General features: G+C 44.8%; 2 protein-coding genes across 7 annotated transcripts in view; one reads left to right on the top strand and one right to left on the bottom strand.

Moving 5' to 3' along the window:
- The window catches only part of cicb (capicua transcriptional repressor b), a 40,770-nt gene extending 34,058 nt beyond the window's left edge, over nt 1–6,712 (top strand). For 4 of the 6 annotated variants that reach the window (XM_006802798.3, XM_006802794.3, XM_035913024.2 and 1 more), the window contains 7 exons: nt 1,537–1,995; nt 2,102–2,451; nt 2,576–2,733; nt 2,822–2,982; nt 3,182–3,316; nt 4,222–4,365; nt 4,470–6,712. In XM_006802798.3, coding sequence (XP_006802861.2) covers nt 1,537–1,995; nt 2,102–2,451; nt 2,576–2,733; nt 2,822–2,982; nt 3,182–3,316; nt 4,222–4,365; nt 4,470–4,759 — 1,697 coding nt within the window. In that variant the 3' untranslated portion in view covers nt 4,760–6,712. Of the gene's footprint in view, nt 1–1,536; nt 1,996–2,101; nt 2,452–2,575; nt 2,734–2,821; nt 2,983–3,181; nt 3,317–4,221; nt 4,366–4,438 lie in introns of all 6 variants that reach the window. The other 2 variants (XM_035913025.2, XM_006802795.3) reach the window with 2 other exon arrangements.
- Nucleotides 6,713–7,439: 727 nt separating this feature from the next.
- znf526 (zinc finger protein 526) lies at nt 7,440–16,428 on the bottom strand. Its single transcript, XM_006802802.3, has 8 exons — nt 16,230–16,428; nt 15,418–15,784; nt 15,126–15,295; nt 13,754–13,849; nt 12,896–13,668; nt 10,422–10,557; nt 8,723–10,327; nt 7,440–8,572 (listed from the first exon to the last, which is right to left on the bottom strand). Exons 2-8 carry the CDS (start codon nt 15,725–15,727, stop codon nt 8,408–8,410), a joined length of 3,255 nt encoding a protein of 1,084 aa, XP_006802865.2. The 5' UTR covers nt 15,728–15,784; nt 16,230–16,428; the 3' UTR covers nt 7,440–8,407.
- Between the last annotated feature and the right edge of the window lie 179 nt (nt 16,429–16,607).

Here is a 16,607-nt window from a genome sequence, read left to right on the forward strand (position 1 = left end):
CATTTTGAATCCTACCCTACAAATGCTTAAATTTAGCCTGTTTTGATAACAAATGAAGCTTAAAAAAAGGCCTGTTCCCATTTTAACTAAACTAAACCTTACCTAATCAAAACCAACCATTTTATAGGCTAAAGTTCAGCTGTAGAAATCCATGTCCATGCACTCTTCCATTCCCCATTTTCCTCTCTGACTTTTCATTTTTGGATTTCTAGTACACAACATACTTGCGTTTATATAGTAGTTTTCTAGTCTTATTAGCCACTCGAGCACTTTAGACTAAAATTCACATTATAAAGCTTTTTCACTCTGTACACTTTTATCATAGCCAGTTTAGAGTCACCACTTAACCTAGCATGTATGTGTGTAGACTGTGGGAGGAAGGGAAAACATGCAAAGTGCACACAGAAAGCACATTTGACAGAGATGAAAAATCTTAATGCAGAACTACATCTCTCAGCTCCTACGAGATATCATATGATTACTTCTTTTTTTTGTGGCCTTGAAGAGTTGCAGAGTAAGAGAGCGGATATCTCTCTTGGTATTGGATGTACTGAAGTGCTGGGAAAAGACTTTTCCTGTTAAGCTTGACCTCTTCACCACTTGTATATGCATATATAGTGAAAATAAGCCTCTGCATAATTTAATATTGTATACTTCCATTTCATACTCGGTTGGTTAAACAACACGTGTATATTATTTGCTTCCCGGTGTCTCTTTTCAGTAGTAACCTTCATCTGCATTAAAACTTTTTCCAGCATTTATTTAGTGCATGGCATTGGATGGATTCCATCGACTCCATTGAACCGGTAATTTTTCACTTGTTAGGCCAATTGATAAATCACTACTTTATAGAGCCATTGCCAAAATTAAGTCTGATTTTTTAACTATTTTTTTATTAACTTGTTAAAAAAAAAAACACGCAACAAACCACAAGAGTCTATAAATAAAGTAATCATTTTCATTTAGGTTAAATGGCCTTTGAATTAAAACACAAATTTTATGATTTAGTCCAAAACAAATATGCATTAAGTAATTTCAGTCATCCATAAATGAAGTGAGTCAGTGTTAATTATGTGTAAATAACCTCATCAGTTACACCCTCAGCCTTGCAGAGCAGCAGAGAAATATACATTAACTTATGAGTAGTTTTGAGTAAAGTAAGAATTAATGCTGTTAAACCTGGACTAATCCAGTTTGTACATTTTATTTATTCTCATATGACATGAAGGGAATACATGAACAAAAAGTACTGTTAGCAGTGTTAGCTTGTATTTTTGCCTTTAATATTCACATTTCTATTTTGCTTAAATACATAAACAAACACATCTCAGTAAAATCTTGGTTCAGTGAGTCCAGGTGGAAATAAAACAAGGACAAATCTGGATTGATAGTTGTCAATAAAGACTGTAATTTGTCAGATTATTGAGAGAAGAGAAGGAATAGGTATTCATCGTGTTGAAAATGTCACAGATCATCATAGCGATGTGGAAAATTATGAGTTTTTTGCCCTCTTGGTTTCCTGTCTCCTTCATCCAGGTCAACCACCACTCCTGGCCACAGCTCAGTCTCCACAGCCCTCCACCTCAGCCCCTGCTTCAGGCTCCGGGGGCCAGATAGTAACTGCCATCTACCCTCCTTCACCTAGCGTCACCATGGCAACAGGGGTGGTCTCCATGGCAGCAGTACCCCCCAGCGTGGTCTACTCTGTCTCCAGCCCATCGAGCGCTTCTCCCCACATCCTGCCCAAACACACAGCAACCCCCTCCATCATCACACACCCACATCCGGACAGACAGACTGACAGGCACCTGCCTCCGGACAGACCTGCGGATCGACAAACTGACAGGCAGACGGAGAGGCAGGCAGAACTGCTGACACATTCGGAAAGACAGCTTGAGAGGCAGACGCAGCCCTCCAGCAGCTCAGCGGCGCCTCCCAGTGGCTCTGCTGGGTCCATAAGGCCCTGCAGTCCTTCGCTTCAGATCCAAACACCCGGTACAACTGCACCCACTGTTTTTTAACCTGCCACTAAAGTTCATTGCTTGAATGAGTGAGCGAATACTTTCATTCATAAGTATTTTATTTCTTTTCTTTTTTACAGGAAGCACACCAGGCACACCCAAACTCACCCTGCTTCCAGTCAGGGTCCCACAGAAAGTGAAGGCAACAGTGGCCACCATTCCCGTAGGCAGCTATGAAGGAGGAGGCCGAGGGAAGGAGAGAGAGCGTGACAAAGACAAGGAGCGAGAGCGGGAGAGAGAGAGAGAGCGAGAAAAGGAGAGGGAAAGGGAAGCTGCAGCCAACAGTCATTTTGCCTTTGATCCTGAACCGCCGGGGCAGACGGCGTCTCCATCAGCACATCCCACAGAGGAGCCAGCATCCTCACTGGAGGGCTCCAGTGCTGGAGACTCCTCTGACTCAAGAAACAGGGAAAGCACAACCGCCAAAGAGGTGAGGGAGCATCACATTCTGGCTTTTACTTCAAACACTACCTAGAATAAAGTACTGAGCCGTAGTGCACGTGTAGTGCCTCTGTGTTCTTGAATAAAATGCCTGTATTGAATTTCCTGTGCAGGCTGGGTGGAAGGAGTCCCTCCCCTCCTCTCCTCTCCCTCCTCCATCAGCCACAGAGCCCGCCCTGCCACCTCCACAGACTGACAAAGAATGTCCCACACCCAAAAAGGTCAAAGCCCGCCCACCACCTCTGAAGAAGACCTTTGACTCTGTTGACAAGTGAGTTAATGCCTCTGTAAACCTCTGTGTTTGAATTATTGATGGACGGTGTATATATACTGTGTATTCTGTCTTTGTGTGTGTGTTGGACTGGAAGGGTGTTGTCAGAGGTGTACTTTGAGGAACGATTTGCCGAGCTGCCAGAGTTTCGGCCCGAGGAGGTTTTGCCGTCACCGACTCTGCAGAGCCTGGCCACCTCACCTCGTGCCATTCTGGGGAGCTATCGCCGCAAGAGGAAGAACTCAACAGGTCACACAAAGCACTTTGGGATACTTTGAGGCTGGTGTCTGTAGAGCAGTTTCTTTGGCTTCCTGCTGATAATTACTGGACTTCAATAGTGCATTATAATTTTTACTTTAACATCTAACCTGTTGAAAATAATGCTCATTTTATTTATATCTCTCATTGTGTTTGCTTGGATTTAAATTTGTCTCCCTTCTGCTTCTAGATTTGGACTCTGCTACAGATGAGCAAATCTCCCCAAAGAGGAAGAGTCGGCGGCGTTCCAGCTGCAGCTCCGAGCCCAGCACGCCTAAAAGCGCCGCTAAATGCGAGGGGGACATCTTCACCTTTGACAGAGCAGGTAGAGCACACAGAACAGCAAGGACAAGATGCAATATTCACATATACTTAAAGTGGACCTGTCACTTCCAGCTTTGCATGATTCACAGTTCAGAATTAGTGCAGCCTCTGACTAAAACAAGCTGATTTAGCTCCTCCCACTTAAGCCAGTTTTCTTCTCATTGGCTGCCTGTCACAAACAGAAGATCAGAGCAGGTGGGGCTCCTGTGATCACAGGCAGAAATTAGATCTCTGTTCTCAGTAACATCATAAAGACAGGAAATTAGAAAGACTGTCTATACCTATGGCCTTTATAGCAGTACGAAGCCTGAGCTTTAGGTTCACGAGGTTCAGTAATCTCTACAGTTTGATCATACCATTGTCCTCCTTGGTGATAGCTAGTAGCTAACACCATCGTTACTGGGGTGAACAGGAAGTAGGTTAAAGTACCCTTTTAAAGAATCGTTGTTCACATTCTGTAATGCATTAAAAAAAAATTAAAAAATCAATTAAACTCTTCAGGATCAAAAGAAATAATCTATTTTAATGCATTAATGGGGAAATTAGCTAAAAATCAATGGTAGGCTACTGCTGATCACACTGAATATTATCCCTAATTTTTTACACGCTAACCTCATTATTTTAAACTTGGCTCTGTTTTTAATATGAACATGCACTATTGTAACAGTGGTATGTACAAGACAGTTAAGCATGATACTGTAGGTCTCCTTTAATGTTAATAGTTCATAGTGAGCTGTGATGCCTGTCATGATATAGAAATGTAACGAGAGGGTTAAGGATTAATGAAGAGCTTCATTCATTTAATTCGTTATTTTAATCAAGTGAGTAAGCTTCCTTTTTTTTGTCACTGTGATGTTACAATTACTTCAAATTCCTCTCAGGGATCTAATGGTTTATAATCTCCAGCTTCTTTCCCAGCACCAGATGGAGAAGACATCTTGACTGAACTGGAGTTTGATAAGGTGCCGTACACTTCCCTGCGCCGAACGCTGGACCAGAGGAGAGCACTGGTCATGCAACTGTTCCAGGAGCAGGGCTTCTTCCCGTCAGGTAAGATGCACCCACCAACCTCTCTCTCACACACACACAGTCACAGATTTCTGGTTCTTCATTCTGGTTGTAGAATTCCTGGTGATTTCATCTTTTGTCTACAGCTCAGGCCACTGCAGCCTTCCAGACGAGATACTCAGATATATTCCCCACCAAGGTGTGTCTGCAGCTGAAGATCAGGGAGGTGCGGCAGAAGATCATGCAGACAGCTGCTCCTTCCGACATCTCTATTTTAGGCGGCTCAGACTCAGCCGGCTCCATCGCTGGACCTTCTGGGTCTCAGTCAGGGGAAGGATCTTTGAGAGCGGGTGGAGACCCACAGGATGAAGACATGGAACACGGGACAGAAGCGAGCCCGGAGGATCCTCGTGATTCACATGATTCTTCTAGATGAGGGGAGCTGGCGAGTTCAATTGACCCAACTGGTGTCTGTGTACTTTTCCACCACTTCCCCCTACGCACTTTTCCTTATCAATAGTCTCCACTCTGCTCTTGCCAGATCACGATTTCTTCCCATCATCGGCATTCAAATTCTGAGAGTGAGAGACATTTGTATGCAATGTCGGGACCTATTTTTTTTAATAATCTGTGACCATTGTACCAAAAAATAAACAAAAAAAAAATTAAAAAAGAACATCTTAAAAACCAGTGGCACAAAAACCACCACACATACACCCTGGTGAATTCTCACACTTGAATTAGCACTCTGTATTAACCCACCTTGGAGAAAGCTCCCATTGATGCCAGTAAACGAAGGACCATTGTGTACAGCTGCACTCATTTGCCTTGAAGAAGAAAGTCTTCCCGTTTTGGAGGGAGAAACACGCTCAACCCTTTCTGAGACGGTGAAAAGCGGGCGGTTTTAAGAGAAGACGTTGTAGGGTTTGATATTTGTTTTGTTTTTAATAGTTTTAGAGGAGTAAAAGCAGTTCAGTACCTGCTCGAGGAACAAACCTGTACCTAGTGACTAACTGTTGTGAGCTCGTCTTTGTTTTTCTGCTGACATTCGGGGGCTGGGCCCTCAACAGCCAGAATTGATTTGAATTTGACAAGTTGTTGCAGTGGACCTGGAAAAGATCTTGTGGGGGGGGGGGGTCCACTCATATGTAGACCTTCAGGAGAGGCGTACTGGGAGTGACTGAAAAACTGACTGAAATTTAAGTGGACTTCTGGCAGTGCCATCATTCCTGCAGTTACCTGACTGGCCTCGTCCTCCCTCCTCGCGACTGACCCTAGCACATGCCAGCGGGTAGGGACGAGCATTCCTGTGCCTCTCATTCGCTAGCCATTGAAGGAAGGAATGTCAGAGTCATCAGGCACATCCAGGCTCTTACTCGTAGGACCTTGATCCTCTGTTGCCAAGCAGTTTTATTACAGTTTTGTTTGTTTTTTTAAGTAATTTGATTTGTATTTAACATTGTCATATTCACTTTGTTGTTGTACTATTCCTATGGTTACTATTATTATTATTATTATTATTACTATTATTACTACTACTCATATCATTGCAGTGAATCCCTGTCCTTAGTTCTTTTTATCATTGCGGGCAGATGTTTCCTTTATTTCTGCCAGATGTTTTTTTTTTTTCCTTTCTTTCTGTTTTTTCGTTTTTATATACTTTTGGAGGCAGGTGAGAGATGCTGCTCCACACCTGTACAGTTCCTCCGTTGTAGTCTTCCCTTGGCTGGCGTCTCACCTCAGCAAGGACCTGCGGTGCAGTTAATCTTTTTTTTCTTTTATTGTTCGTTTTAACAGAGACAGACCTGACGTGGACCTTTATATTCATTCAGCAGTAATAAGCCGTATGGTTTTTAGACAACCCACACCCACCCCTCCAGCAATGCCTCTCTGTCCCTCGATAAGTTTGACTCTATAGCCTCAACGTACATCTCCTTCCTCCACCCCTTTCCTCCCCTCCTTCCTCCCTTTGTCACTTTATTGCTCTTTCTAGACCTCCCTTTTTTTAGGCCGGGCGGAGAGAAACCCGGGGGAAGTGACGGGAGGGTGACAAATCAAAGAGCGCTGGGTGGATATAATACTGGTTGTGTCTTTGTGCAAGACTTGGTTGTGTTGTAAATAATTACTGTAGAGTCAGTAGACTCGTTATATTATTGATAAGGAAAACTGTCATTGAACATAAGTTGACTTTTAAGGCACCATTACTGAAGGTAAAACACATGAAATGGGAAAAAAAGCAACTATAATAAATATGGCTATTAATGTTTTTGTGTTTTACTCCTTGTTTTGCTGTTCCAGTATGCAGGAGAGGAATTTATATAAATTAAGTTTGTATCTGTATCTTTCAGTATGCAAATAAAAATAGGTGTTCAATTAAAGTGATTTTATTGCTGGCATTGTGAAAAGTGGGGTTTTCCTTAAGGAGAAATGCCACAGAGTGGTTTTATGCACGATAGATCAGAGGCAGATTAAAGGAAAAACTCAAAGGCGCAGTTTTAAGACCATAAACCTTTTTTTCAGCAGGGTTTAAGACTGGGTGTAAACTGGGAACCAAACATGGTGAGGTGCTGGATATCCTTATACCTTTAGCAGGACAACAGTGCTGCTTAGGATGGAGCTTCAAAGTCTCTGAACTCCACAGGAGGGATGGAGCGCCAGATTTGCAACATATATTCCCTCATTTGTTGTTTTTTATCGTGGAAGTGTTCAAATCAGTCATCTTTAAGGTTTTCCTGCACAGAGTAAGGATTCAGTTGAGGTGGTTTGAACTTCTAACTCACTAACTATGTGATGATATTCATTTTCCAAGTGGGAGAAGGCCCTGGGCTAGATCCAGGATATGCTGGCGAGTTTTTAAGTGCTGTCAAACTCTCTGAGCACCAAGCTTCTCCTTCATACCTTTCCTTGACCTTATTTGTCATCGAGATTGAGCTGGAGGAGGTGGCTGGGGAGAGGGAGGTGTAGGTATCCCTAATTAGACTGCTCGTGCTGTGACAGGACCTGGATAACCATCAGAAGATGAATGAATGAATGGATGGATGGATGGATGGATGGAGAGAAAACAAAATGTTGCAGCCAGAGCCACAGGAAAACCAGCAGAGTTGTAATAAAGTAAATGTTTTTAAACCTGTTTATTTGAGAATATTCCACTTTTTTGTCAGATTGCTGTTGAACACAACTCATGCAAATTCACCTCAGCCTGTTTCATTGCAGGTTATTATGAACAACTTCAGAGACTCAAAACATGCCAGTGAAAAACCCAAATCAGAGCCACGAGATCCCCTCACTGTAGGGTAACAGGTTTCAGATTTTTCCTTTAACGTGTCACCTGGCTGTCCACGCTCTTATTTGTTCTTAAATTTCTCCCACCAACGATGTGAGAAGAGCGAGCGAGGTAAAGGTGATGGGGATTTCCCTAAAATATGATGTGTGCCACAATGGCACTGTAAACTTTTGTTATGACCCAACTACCGCTGTACTTATGATGTACTTTATATTTTAGGGGTACTTTTAATCGCACATTTGATCATCTTAAAAATAAATAACAGACTGGCTGTTTGAAGAGACCACCTCCCATCGTGGTTTGTAAATTCCATTTCCCTTGTTCTGGGTCACAGGCAGGAGGACGGAGAAGAGGAGTCGCAGATTAGAAAAATGGGGAATGTGATGAACACTTATGATCTTAAAAAAAAAAAAAAAGATTTATTAACAAGCCGACCAAACATTTAAACAAAGGAAAACAAAATCACATCCAAATGATGAAATATACCATTAATAATACAAATATGATCTGTGGCACAACCAGTAGTCCTTATTCATCACCAACAGCAAATCCTTTATTTCAGTGAACATCGTTTCATTAGATTTTAATACCGAGCCATCTCAGAGGTCACTAAAAGAGGGGAGGAGGCGTACTTTGGTCTGTTTGCCAAAACTATTTCATTTCTTGTTTAAGCATTCTTATCTAGTCATTCATTAGCTGGTTTCAGTACTCGAGTCTCCTCCTCACAGTAGTCGATTAGTCTTAAGTCACAATTAGCACTCGCAGTGAAAGCTTTTAAAGGTAAATTTATTTTTTGGTGATTCAGAGGAGCTGCAGTCCGTCCACGGCGACCGTGTCCATGGCGAGTCCGTTCTCCAAAGCTGTGTGATAGATCTCCAGGGCCTGCTCCAGGGGCAGCACTGCTCCCTCGCTGGTCTCAATGATGGCGATCGTCTCCCCGAATTCATTACACATGATGGTTGGTGCCTGTGAGGAGGGAAATTTGAAATATCAATATAGACTGACCTTAACATCTGAACCTTTACCTGTGTTAAAAAGCATAAAAACAGGCCTCATCTAAACCAGATGAAAATTTAAGATTAAAACAAATTAAAAAGGGGGGAAATCATCTCTTACCTGCTGTAGATCAGAGGACTGGATCTGGATGACCTGAGGCTGCCCGTTGGATACTTCCACGGCCGAAGCGTCCACCACGGCCACGGCGGAACTGGCCTCCAGGGCGGCTTGAGCAGCGGCCTCCTCGTCCAGCCTCTGCTGCCTCACGTGGGTCTTTTTGTGGTTCCTCAGGTTAGAGAAGGTCTTGAAGGCTTTGCCACACAGGGGGCACACGTGCGGCCGCTCGCCTGTGTGCGTTCGACGGTGCTCTGCCAGGTGCATGCTCTGGATGAAACCCTTTCCGCAGATCTCGCAGCGGAACGGCCTTTCACCCGAATGCGTGCGCAGGTGTTCTCGCAGGTGCGTGTTCTGACGGAAGCGCTTTCCGCACACTTGGCAGGGGAACGGACGTTCACCTGTGTGGACCCGCTGGTGAAGCGCCACTCCGGAGGACGACACAAACAGTTTGCCACAGAGGGGACACTGGTGAGCTTTGGGCCTCTTCCCCGGGGTGCACCGTGGCCGCCCAGGCCCCAAGGTGAAGTGGCTCAGCCTGTGAAGTCGTAGATTGGCGGGAGAATTGAGCTTCTTCCCACAAACGTTGCAATCCAGGCTCCCTCTCACATGGCTGGCTGAATCCCCGGACTCGGACGTTGAGGTGGAGGGCTCCGAGGTCAGATCTTTCCCTGCATCTGCTTGGCTGCCATTCTCTTTGCCCTCCTCTGACTCTTTAGCTGCCTGGACCAGCCCGGGGTGCTCCTGCAGGCAGTGGCTTTCTCGCTGCCTATTGGTCAGGAAGCCAGCCTCACAGTGAAAACAGGGAAAAGGCGCTGGAGATCCCGGATGCTGTGTGAAGCGATGTGCTGCCAACTTAGTGGGCCAGCGGAAAGTGGCGGGACAGTCTGGGCAGCTCAGCGTGGCTGCGCTCGAGTGAAGCAGGCTGTGCTGACGGAGGTTAGACGACTGCGAGAAGGAGCGGTGGCAGACGTCGCAGCGGTACGGCCGCACGCCCGAGTGGATGAGGTTGTGTCTCGTCAGGTTGGCAAGAGATGAGAAGGTTTTGCCGCAGTCCGAGCACTGGAAGGGCCTCTCGCCGGTATGCGTGCGTATGTGGTTTCGCACGTGGATCTGCTTCTTAAAAGACTTTCCACACATGCCGCACACAAAGCTGCGCTCGGGAACGTGGGATTTGCGTCGGTGTTGTACGAGCTGCAGTTGCGAGGTGAATGTTTTAGGGCACGAACGACAGGAAAAGGACCCCTTTTCCGATGGTGTAGCCGAGGCAACGTCTGCTTCATCCGTGGGGCTACAGGACGCCGCCACACCTGCGTCACCCCCGGTAGCAGGCTCTGAAGCTGAGCCATCTTTCACCTGCTGCACATCATCAAGTTTTTCTTCACATGGCTCAGACACCTCCATGCTGTTTTCCCCCACCTTCTTCTCATCTTCACGTCTTTCTGCTTTACTCTGAAGGCTTTGTCTAGTATCTCCCAATTTTACCGTGTCTTCCTCGGTGAGAGGAGCCAGCAGGTCTATTTTTGCCTCATCATTGGGGAAATACTTCTTCATTCTTGCTCTTTGTAGGATGGCAAGAGCAGAGGCAGACGCTCGTCTCGGAGCCGAGACCTAGAGAAGACAACAGGCACGCGTCAGATTGAAAAGTTGTTTTAACTTGGAAGGTTGTGGAGACAATAGGCAGGTGGTGTGCTGATTTTACTACCGCAGGAACAGGGATGGATGCTCCAGATGTGTCACGGTTGAGGTGGATTCGACGGTGGTAGAGATACTTGGTCATGTTAGTGAAGGTTTTATTGCAGAAATTACACTTATGAAGGGGGTCTGCAGTGTGGGACTTCCTACAAGAAATCAGGAGAAGGAGATAGAAATAACTAGATCTTAAAAAGTGTCTGGTCTCTTTCCAGAAAACATGAAAATAAACAAATAAATACACAAACCTTTGTGTTAGTTCCATGTAGGAACCATTTCCTTTCTACTATTTGCTTCTATCAACTAAAGAATTGAGGAGCGAGCTGAAGAAGACATCACTAATGCTTAGATCCTGTCACGAGCGTGGGGCTCTAGTCACAAGGTCATGAATGCTGTCTTTGTATAGACACAAAGTACTTCTACACAAAGCTCACAGTTTTTTAAAGAGCAGTTAACTAATAAATGATCATCTTCAGAGAAATGGTTTATTCAAAATATTTTAGTCAGGGTTCCAAACTCATCTCAGTACAGAAACAATGTTAGTGAAGGTTACAAATGATCATCTTGACAGTGGACTCATCTCTGAGCTTGTCCTGCTAGACCTAAGTGCAGTGTTCGATACTGTTGACCATAATATTTTATTACAGAGATTAGATTGTGCTGATAAGATTTCAATTTGTTCATGTAAATTGGCAGTCCTCCTCAACAACTGAGATTAATTATGGAGTTCCAGAGGGTTCAGTGCTAGGTCCAATTTTATTAACATACATCCTTCCCTTGGGCAGTACTATTAGAAGGCATAGATAGGCTTTAACTTATTTTTCATGGATAGATAAACTGCAGGAATGTCTCAAAGACGTAAAGACTTGGCTGACGTCTAATCTCCTGCTTCTAAATTCAGATAAAACTGAGGTTATCGTACTCGGCCCTAAAAATCTTAGACAATTGTGTCTAACCAACTGTATACTCTGGATGGCCTTCTCTTGGCCCCCAATAACACTGAAGAATGTTGCATTTATTCTTGACCAAACAAATATGCAGCACTGCTTTCTTCCATTTGTACAATATCTCTAAAGTTACAAATATCCTGTCTCAGAATGATGCTCAAAAATGAGTTCACGCATTTATTACTTCCAGGCTGGACTACTGTAATTCTTTATTATCAGGATGTCCAAAAAACCTCCCTGAAAAGCCTTCAGTTAATCCAAAATGCTGCAGTGAGAGTACTGACAGGGACTAGAAAGAGAGAACATATTTCTCCCCTACTGGCTTCTCTTCATTGGCTTCCTGTTAAATCCAGAATTGAATTTAAAGTCTTGCTCCTCACATACAAGGTCTTAAATAATCAGGCCCCATCTTATCTTAATGACCTTGTAGTACCATATCACCCCATTAGAGCACTTCGCTCTCGCACTGCAGCCTTACTTTTTGTTCCTGGAGTATTTAAAAGTAGAATGGGAGGGAGAGCCTTCAGTTTTCAGGTCCCTCTTCTGTGGAACCAGCTTCCAGTTTGGATTCAGGAGACAGAGACTATCTCTACTTTTAAGATTAGGCTTAAAACTTTCCTTTTTGCTAAAGCATATAGTTAGGGCTGGATCAGGTGACCCAGAATCCTCCCTTTAGTTATGCTGCAATAGGCGTAGGCTGCTGGGGGATTCCCATGATGCATTGAGTTTTTCTTCTTCAGTCACCTTTCTCACTCACTATGTGTTAATAGACCTCTCTGCAGTGAATCATACTTGTTATTAACCTCTGTCTCTCTTCCACAGCATGTCTTTTGTCCTGTCTTCTTTCTCTCTCCCCAACCGGTCGCAGCAGATGGCCGCCCCTCCCTGAGCCCGTTTCTGCCGGAGGCTTCTTCCTGTTAAAAGGGAGTTTTTCCTTCCCACTGTCGCCAAAGTGCCTGCTCATAGGGGGTCATATGATTGTTGGGTTTTTCTCTGTACGTATTATTGTAGGGTCTACCTTACAATATAAAGTGCCATGAGGCGACTGTTGTTGTGATTTGGCGCTATATAAATAAAACTGAACTGATAAAGCATATAGTTTGGCCTGGTTTAGGTAACCCTGAGTCCTCCCTTAGTTATGCTGCAGTTTATGATCCAGCAGCGGTAGTCGATCTGCAGTCTGGGAATGGCCTGTATACCTGCAGTGAGCTCTATTGTCAGATGGAAGCAGTGTATAAAATATGTGGTACAACCAGCCTTTAGGTAACTGCTGCTGTGAACTGGTGTTATATAATTAAAACTGAGTTGAATTTAAACTGCTCACAACCAGCTTTGTGAAATTTTTCATGGGTTGTGAGAAGATATGCGAGGTTAATCAGAAGCCATACATTTCCATTCTATTCAAGAAAAAGGCAGAAAATTTCTGGGAAGTTCACCTCTCTGTAATTCAGGCTGACAAACAGCGCTACAGGTCAGAGCCAAAACATTTGATTTTGGGGTGAAAGGTTTTTTGTCTGCCTTGGTGTTACCAAGCACTCACCTGTGCATGATCAGAGTCATCTCGGTGGTGTAGCCATTGCCACAGTCCACACAAAGATATCGGGCCACGCCTGAGTGCGTGCGCATGTGCGTCTGCAGTGATGTGGCCTTCTTGAATACCTTCCCGCACTCCGGACATTCGTGTGTTCCCTGTTCATGCACGCGCTTGTGAGCGGCCAGCCGGTTGACTGAGGTGAAAGTTCGGTTACAGAGCTCACACTGTTGGGGTTTAGCCCACACAGCAGTTTTTTTCTCTGCTCCTCTGATGCGTATGTCATCCACCTTCTCGGTCATCTCCTCCCTCCATCGCACCTCCTCAATGCCACTCATGACCCCTGGCTCGCCGCTCTCTTTGTCCTGGCCCAGGAAGTGATCTCCCTGGTGTTGGAGGAAGTCCTCCGGTGTCTGGAAGAGAAGGGAGCACTCTGAGCATTCGTACGGGTGGATTACCACCACCTCTGTTGGCTGCTGCTGCTGGCTGTCAGGGTGGACACCTGGAGCCAGCCTTAACTCCAGTCTCTGGATGCCATTCTCCAGCTTTACTGAGGAGCTGTGGCCCACAGAGGGTAACAGAGCGGGCAGCTTGGAGCGCCGGCGACCAGGAGTGGTGGAGCTATCTGCCAGAGCTTGAGCTGTCAGGATCTGTAGGTGCATAGTGGCAGAACCTGGAGTCGGAGTTACAGGAGGCAGCAGAGAGGAGCGGGAGGGTGCAGCAGGTTTACATGCAGAATGGTGTTTCCTCTGCTGTTGTTGCTGCTGCTGATGAGCGAGCACCTGCAAAACACACGGAAATGTTCAGAGAAAAAATTCAAAACAATTCCCACCCCTGTGTGTCGTCTCAGGGTTTAAATCAAAGTACCTGAGCCAAGATTTCTCCAGCCTGCTGCTCACTCAACACGTAGTTCTGCACGTTGTTGAGTGGAGTGACGGTGCCGTCCGGCTGTAACACGTACTCCTGTTGCAAGGCAACAAAAACATGAATTTCTGAATTAAAAGCATAAAATGCACCACAAAATAAACAAAATTTACATTTTCTCCTTTCCTAAGTTCCTCTAATTATTAAATATTTTATATATTTTTGCAGATTGGATGTCTTGAGGCTTGACACTAGAACAGCAGAACTAAACTACGGTCACAGGAACACACTGTGCTCAGACGTTCACATACAATCATCATGGATGTGAATATCATGGTGGTTTCTGGCTTCTAATGATTTCTTTGAACTGTTCCATTTCCAGGGTGGAATGACTTTAAAATCATATACATGTATGTTGTGCAAACTTAAATGTCCCTCATCAAGTCGCACTTCAACCAGATGTTTTTGGTTTTTCCATCATCGAGCGTCTGGCTGGATATTTGACCACTCTTCTTGGGAGAATTCATCTAAATTGGCTGGCTTCCTAGCACAGACCTGGCTTTTAAACTTAGTCAACAAATTTCCAATAGGGCTGAGGTCAGAGCTTTGGGAAAACCATTCCAGAAGTTAGCCTGCTTTATCAATTTAAAGCCAGTTTCGATGTGTGTTTGGGATCATTGTCCTATTGGTATACCCAACTGCATCCAAGTTTCAAAGTCTAGCTGTTGGCTTTAGGTGAAGTTAAAAGAATTTGGAGGTAGTCCTCCTCCTTCAATATTCCATCCCCTTTGTGCAATGTTCCAGTACCAGTGGCAGCTAAATAACCCCCGAGCATGATGCTACCGCCACCACCATGCTTGACAGTTGGTGCAGTACTACTAGCTTTAAAAGCCTCACCATTACACCTCCAAACACACCCCGGCCAAACACTTCAACTTTTGTCTTGTATTTGTAATAAGTATTTGGCTTGTCCATGAGGGCATCTGCGAACTTCATGGTTCCTGGGTTATTCCTGAACATCCTGACCAAATTTATCTAATGAAGGTGACAGTTTGGGAAATACCTCCAACTTATTTTACTATCTCAATCATCAGCACCAGAGTCTTTACCAGGATTGTCTGAAAGCCTGACAAAAGGAAATCCTGGCACAACCCGCCCCCTCCCCAAACAAACAAACAAACAAAAAAACATAACCCCAATAACCCATTCACATTACACCATCTGTGGGACCAGCCTGGAGGGGAACCACATTGGTTCTTTTGTTTAATTATACATATTTGAGACATTAACAAATGGAACTACACCTGCCATACTAATGAGTAGAACACCAATTAATAATTTAACACTGTGTCACAGTGCGCTTTGGCTCTCTTACTGTGGTCTCGGTGTTACTGTGTGTGCTGCTCCTGCTGTGGGTCCGCCGGTGCTCCAACCAGGTCTCAGGTGAGTCAAACAGAGCCAGGCAGTCAAGACACTGGTACTGCACAGGTCCCGCCGCCTGGGCCTCTGATCCAGCTTCCTCCGCCTCCATAACCTCACACAGCTCTATACAATGGTCATAAACAAAGGCGGTTAGTGATGTCTTAAAGTAGCCATGTAAGTGAAGCACCAATATCCTAACACTCCAGTTTTTCATACATGATCAAAAACACAAATAAATCTCACACCTTGTTGCTCCACCTCAATTCCAACCTCTCTCATGTGCATCTCCTGGTGCTGCAACAGCTCCTCTGGGTTCATGAGGAGGCTCCCACACTCCAGACACTGGTACTGCTGACTCTGGCCCACCTCTGGGACACCGTGGATGGTCATGGCCTCTGTTACCTCACCCTCCCCTTCTCCTTCTTGGCCCATGTGGATCTGCTGATGAACCAGCACATCCTCCAGGGTGTTGAAGAGCTGGTGACACTCGCTGCACATATACTGGTGCTCCACATACACTCCCTCCGCTTCCTCCTGTTGCTGCTGCTCTGCCATTATAGCAATGAGTTTGGGACAAGTGAGGCAGTAGCGAGTCCTACACTGAAACTTCACCTGTAGGAAACAAAATGTAAAACGAGAAAAGCCATAAACGTCTTATAATAGGGGATTTTCATTTTTACTTTTAATCTTTCGTGTAAACAAACAAACAGTAATACTCGTACACATATTAGGGAGAAAAGCCGGTATCAAACAAGGCAATTTTCAGTCGTCAACCAAAATCAGGGCCTCTGTCACAACACCAGGATCTTTTACGCTATATAAACTAACAAATCCCTGTCTGATATCCTCACAAATGTGATCCATATCAGTGTTTGCCGCGTGTGATGGCATATGGAGAGCTGTTGGCGGCGCTCCCTCCGATATTGCAGACCTGTTTCTCGGCACCGCGGTTTCCTGATGCCAGCTGCCCGCTTCGTCGGGCGGTCCGTCAGGCGGCGCTACCCACTTTTCCCCGAAGCTCTCCAGCTTCAACGGCCGGGCCCTTCTTCCCCCTTACCTCTCATTTACTCTTGTTGGACAATCCCTCGTGTAGTCATCACTCTTGGTCCACACGGCCTTTTGATAAAAAATTTTGTTAGGCTCTTCTCACCGTGGGTAATACTGAAATTAAAAAACTAATAAGCGTCCGCGGGAATTAACATTACAAAGCGTGTAATGAAACGTTTGCCCGCCGATCGCCTCCATTCTTGTGATACTTCGCCCCGCCCAATGCGGTAGCGTTAACATTTTAGACCCTGTGATTGGACAAGTTGATTGTCAATTACAAATTGCGATTGTTTCCCGGGGATTGTAGTTTTTTCAAAGTAGAAATACTTGGTTTTTGAGTACTTTCAACTTGTATTATTATTATTATTAATATCATTTTACTAAATCA

This window comes from Neolamprologus brichardi, chromosome 11 (assembly GCF_056152115.1).
Source record: "Neolamprologus brichardi isolate AB-2024 chromosome 11, ASM5615211v1, whole genome shotgun sequence".
NCBI classification, from domain to species: domain Eukaryota; kingdom Metazoa; phylum Chordata; class Actinopteri; order Cichliformes; family Cichlidae; genus Neolamprologus; species Neolamprologus brichardi.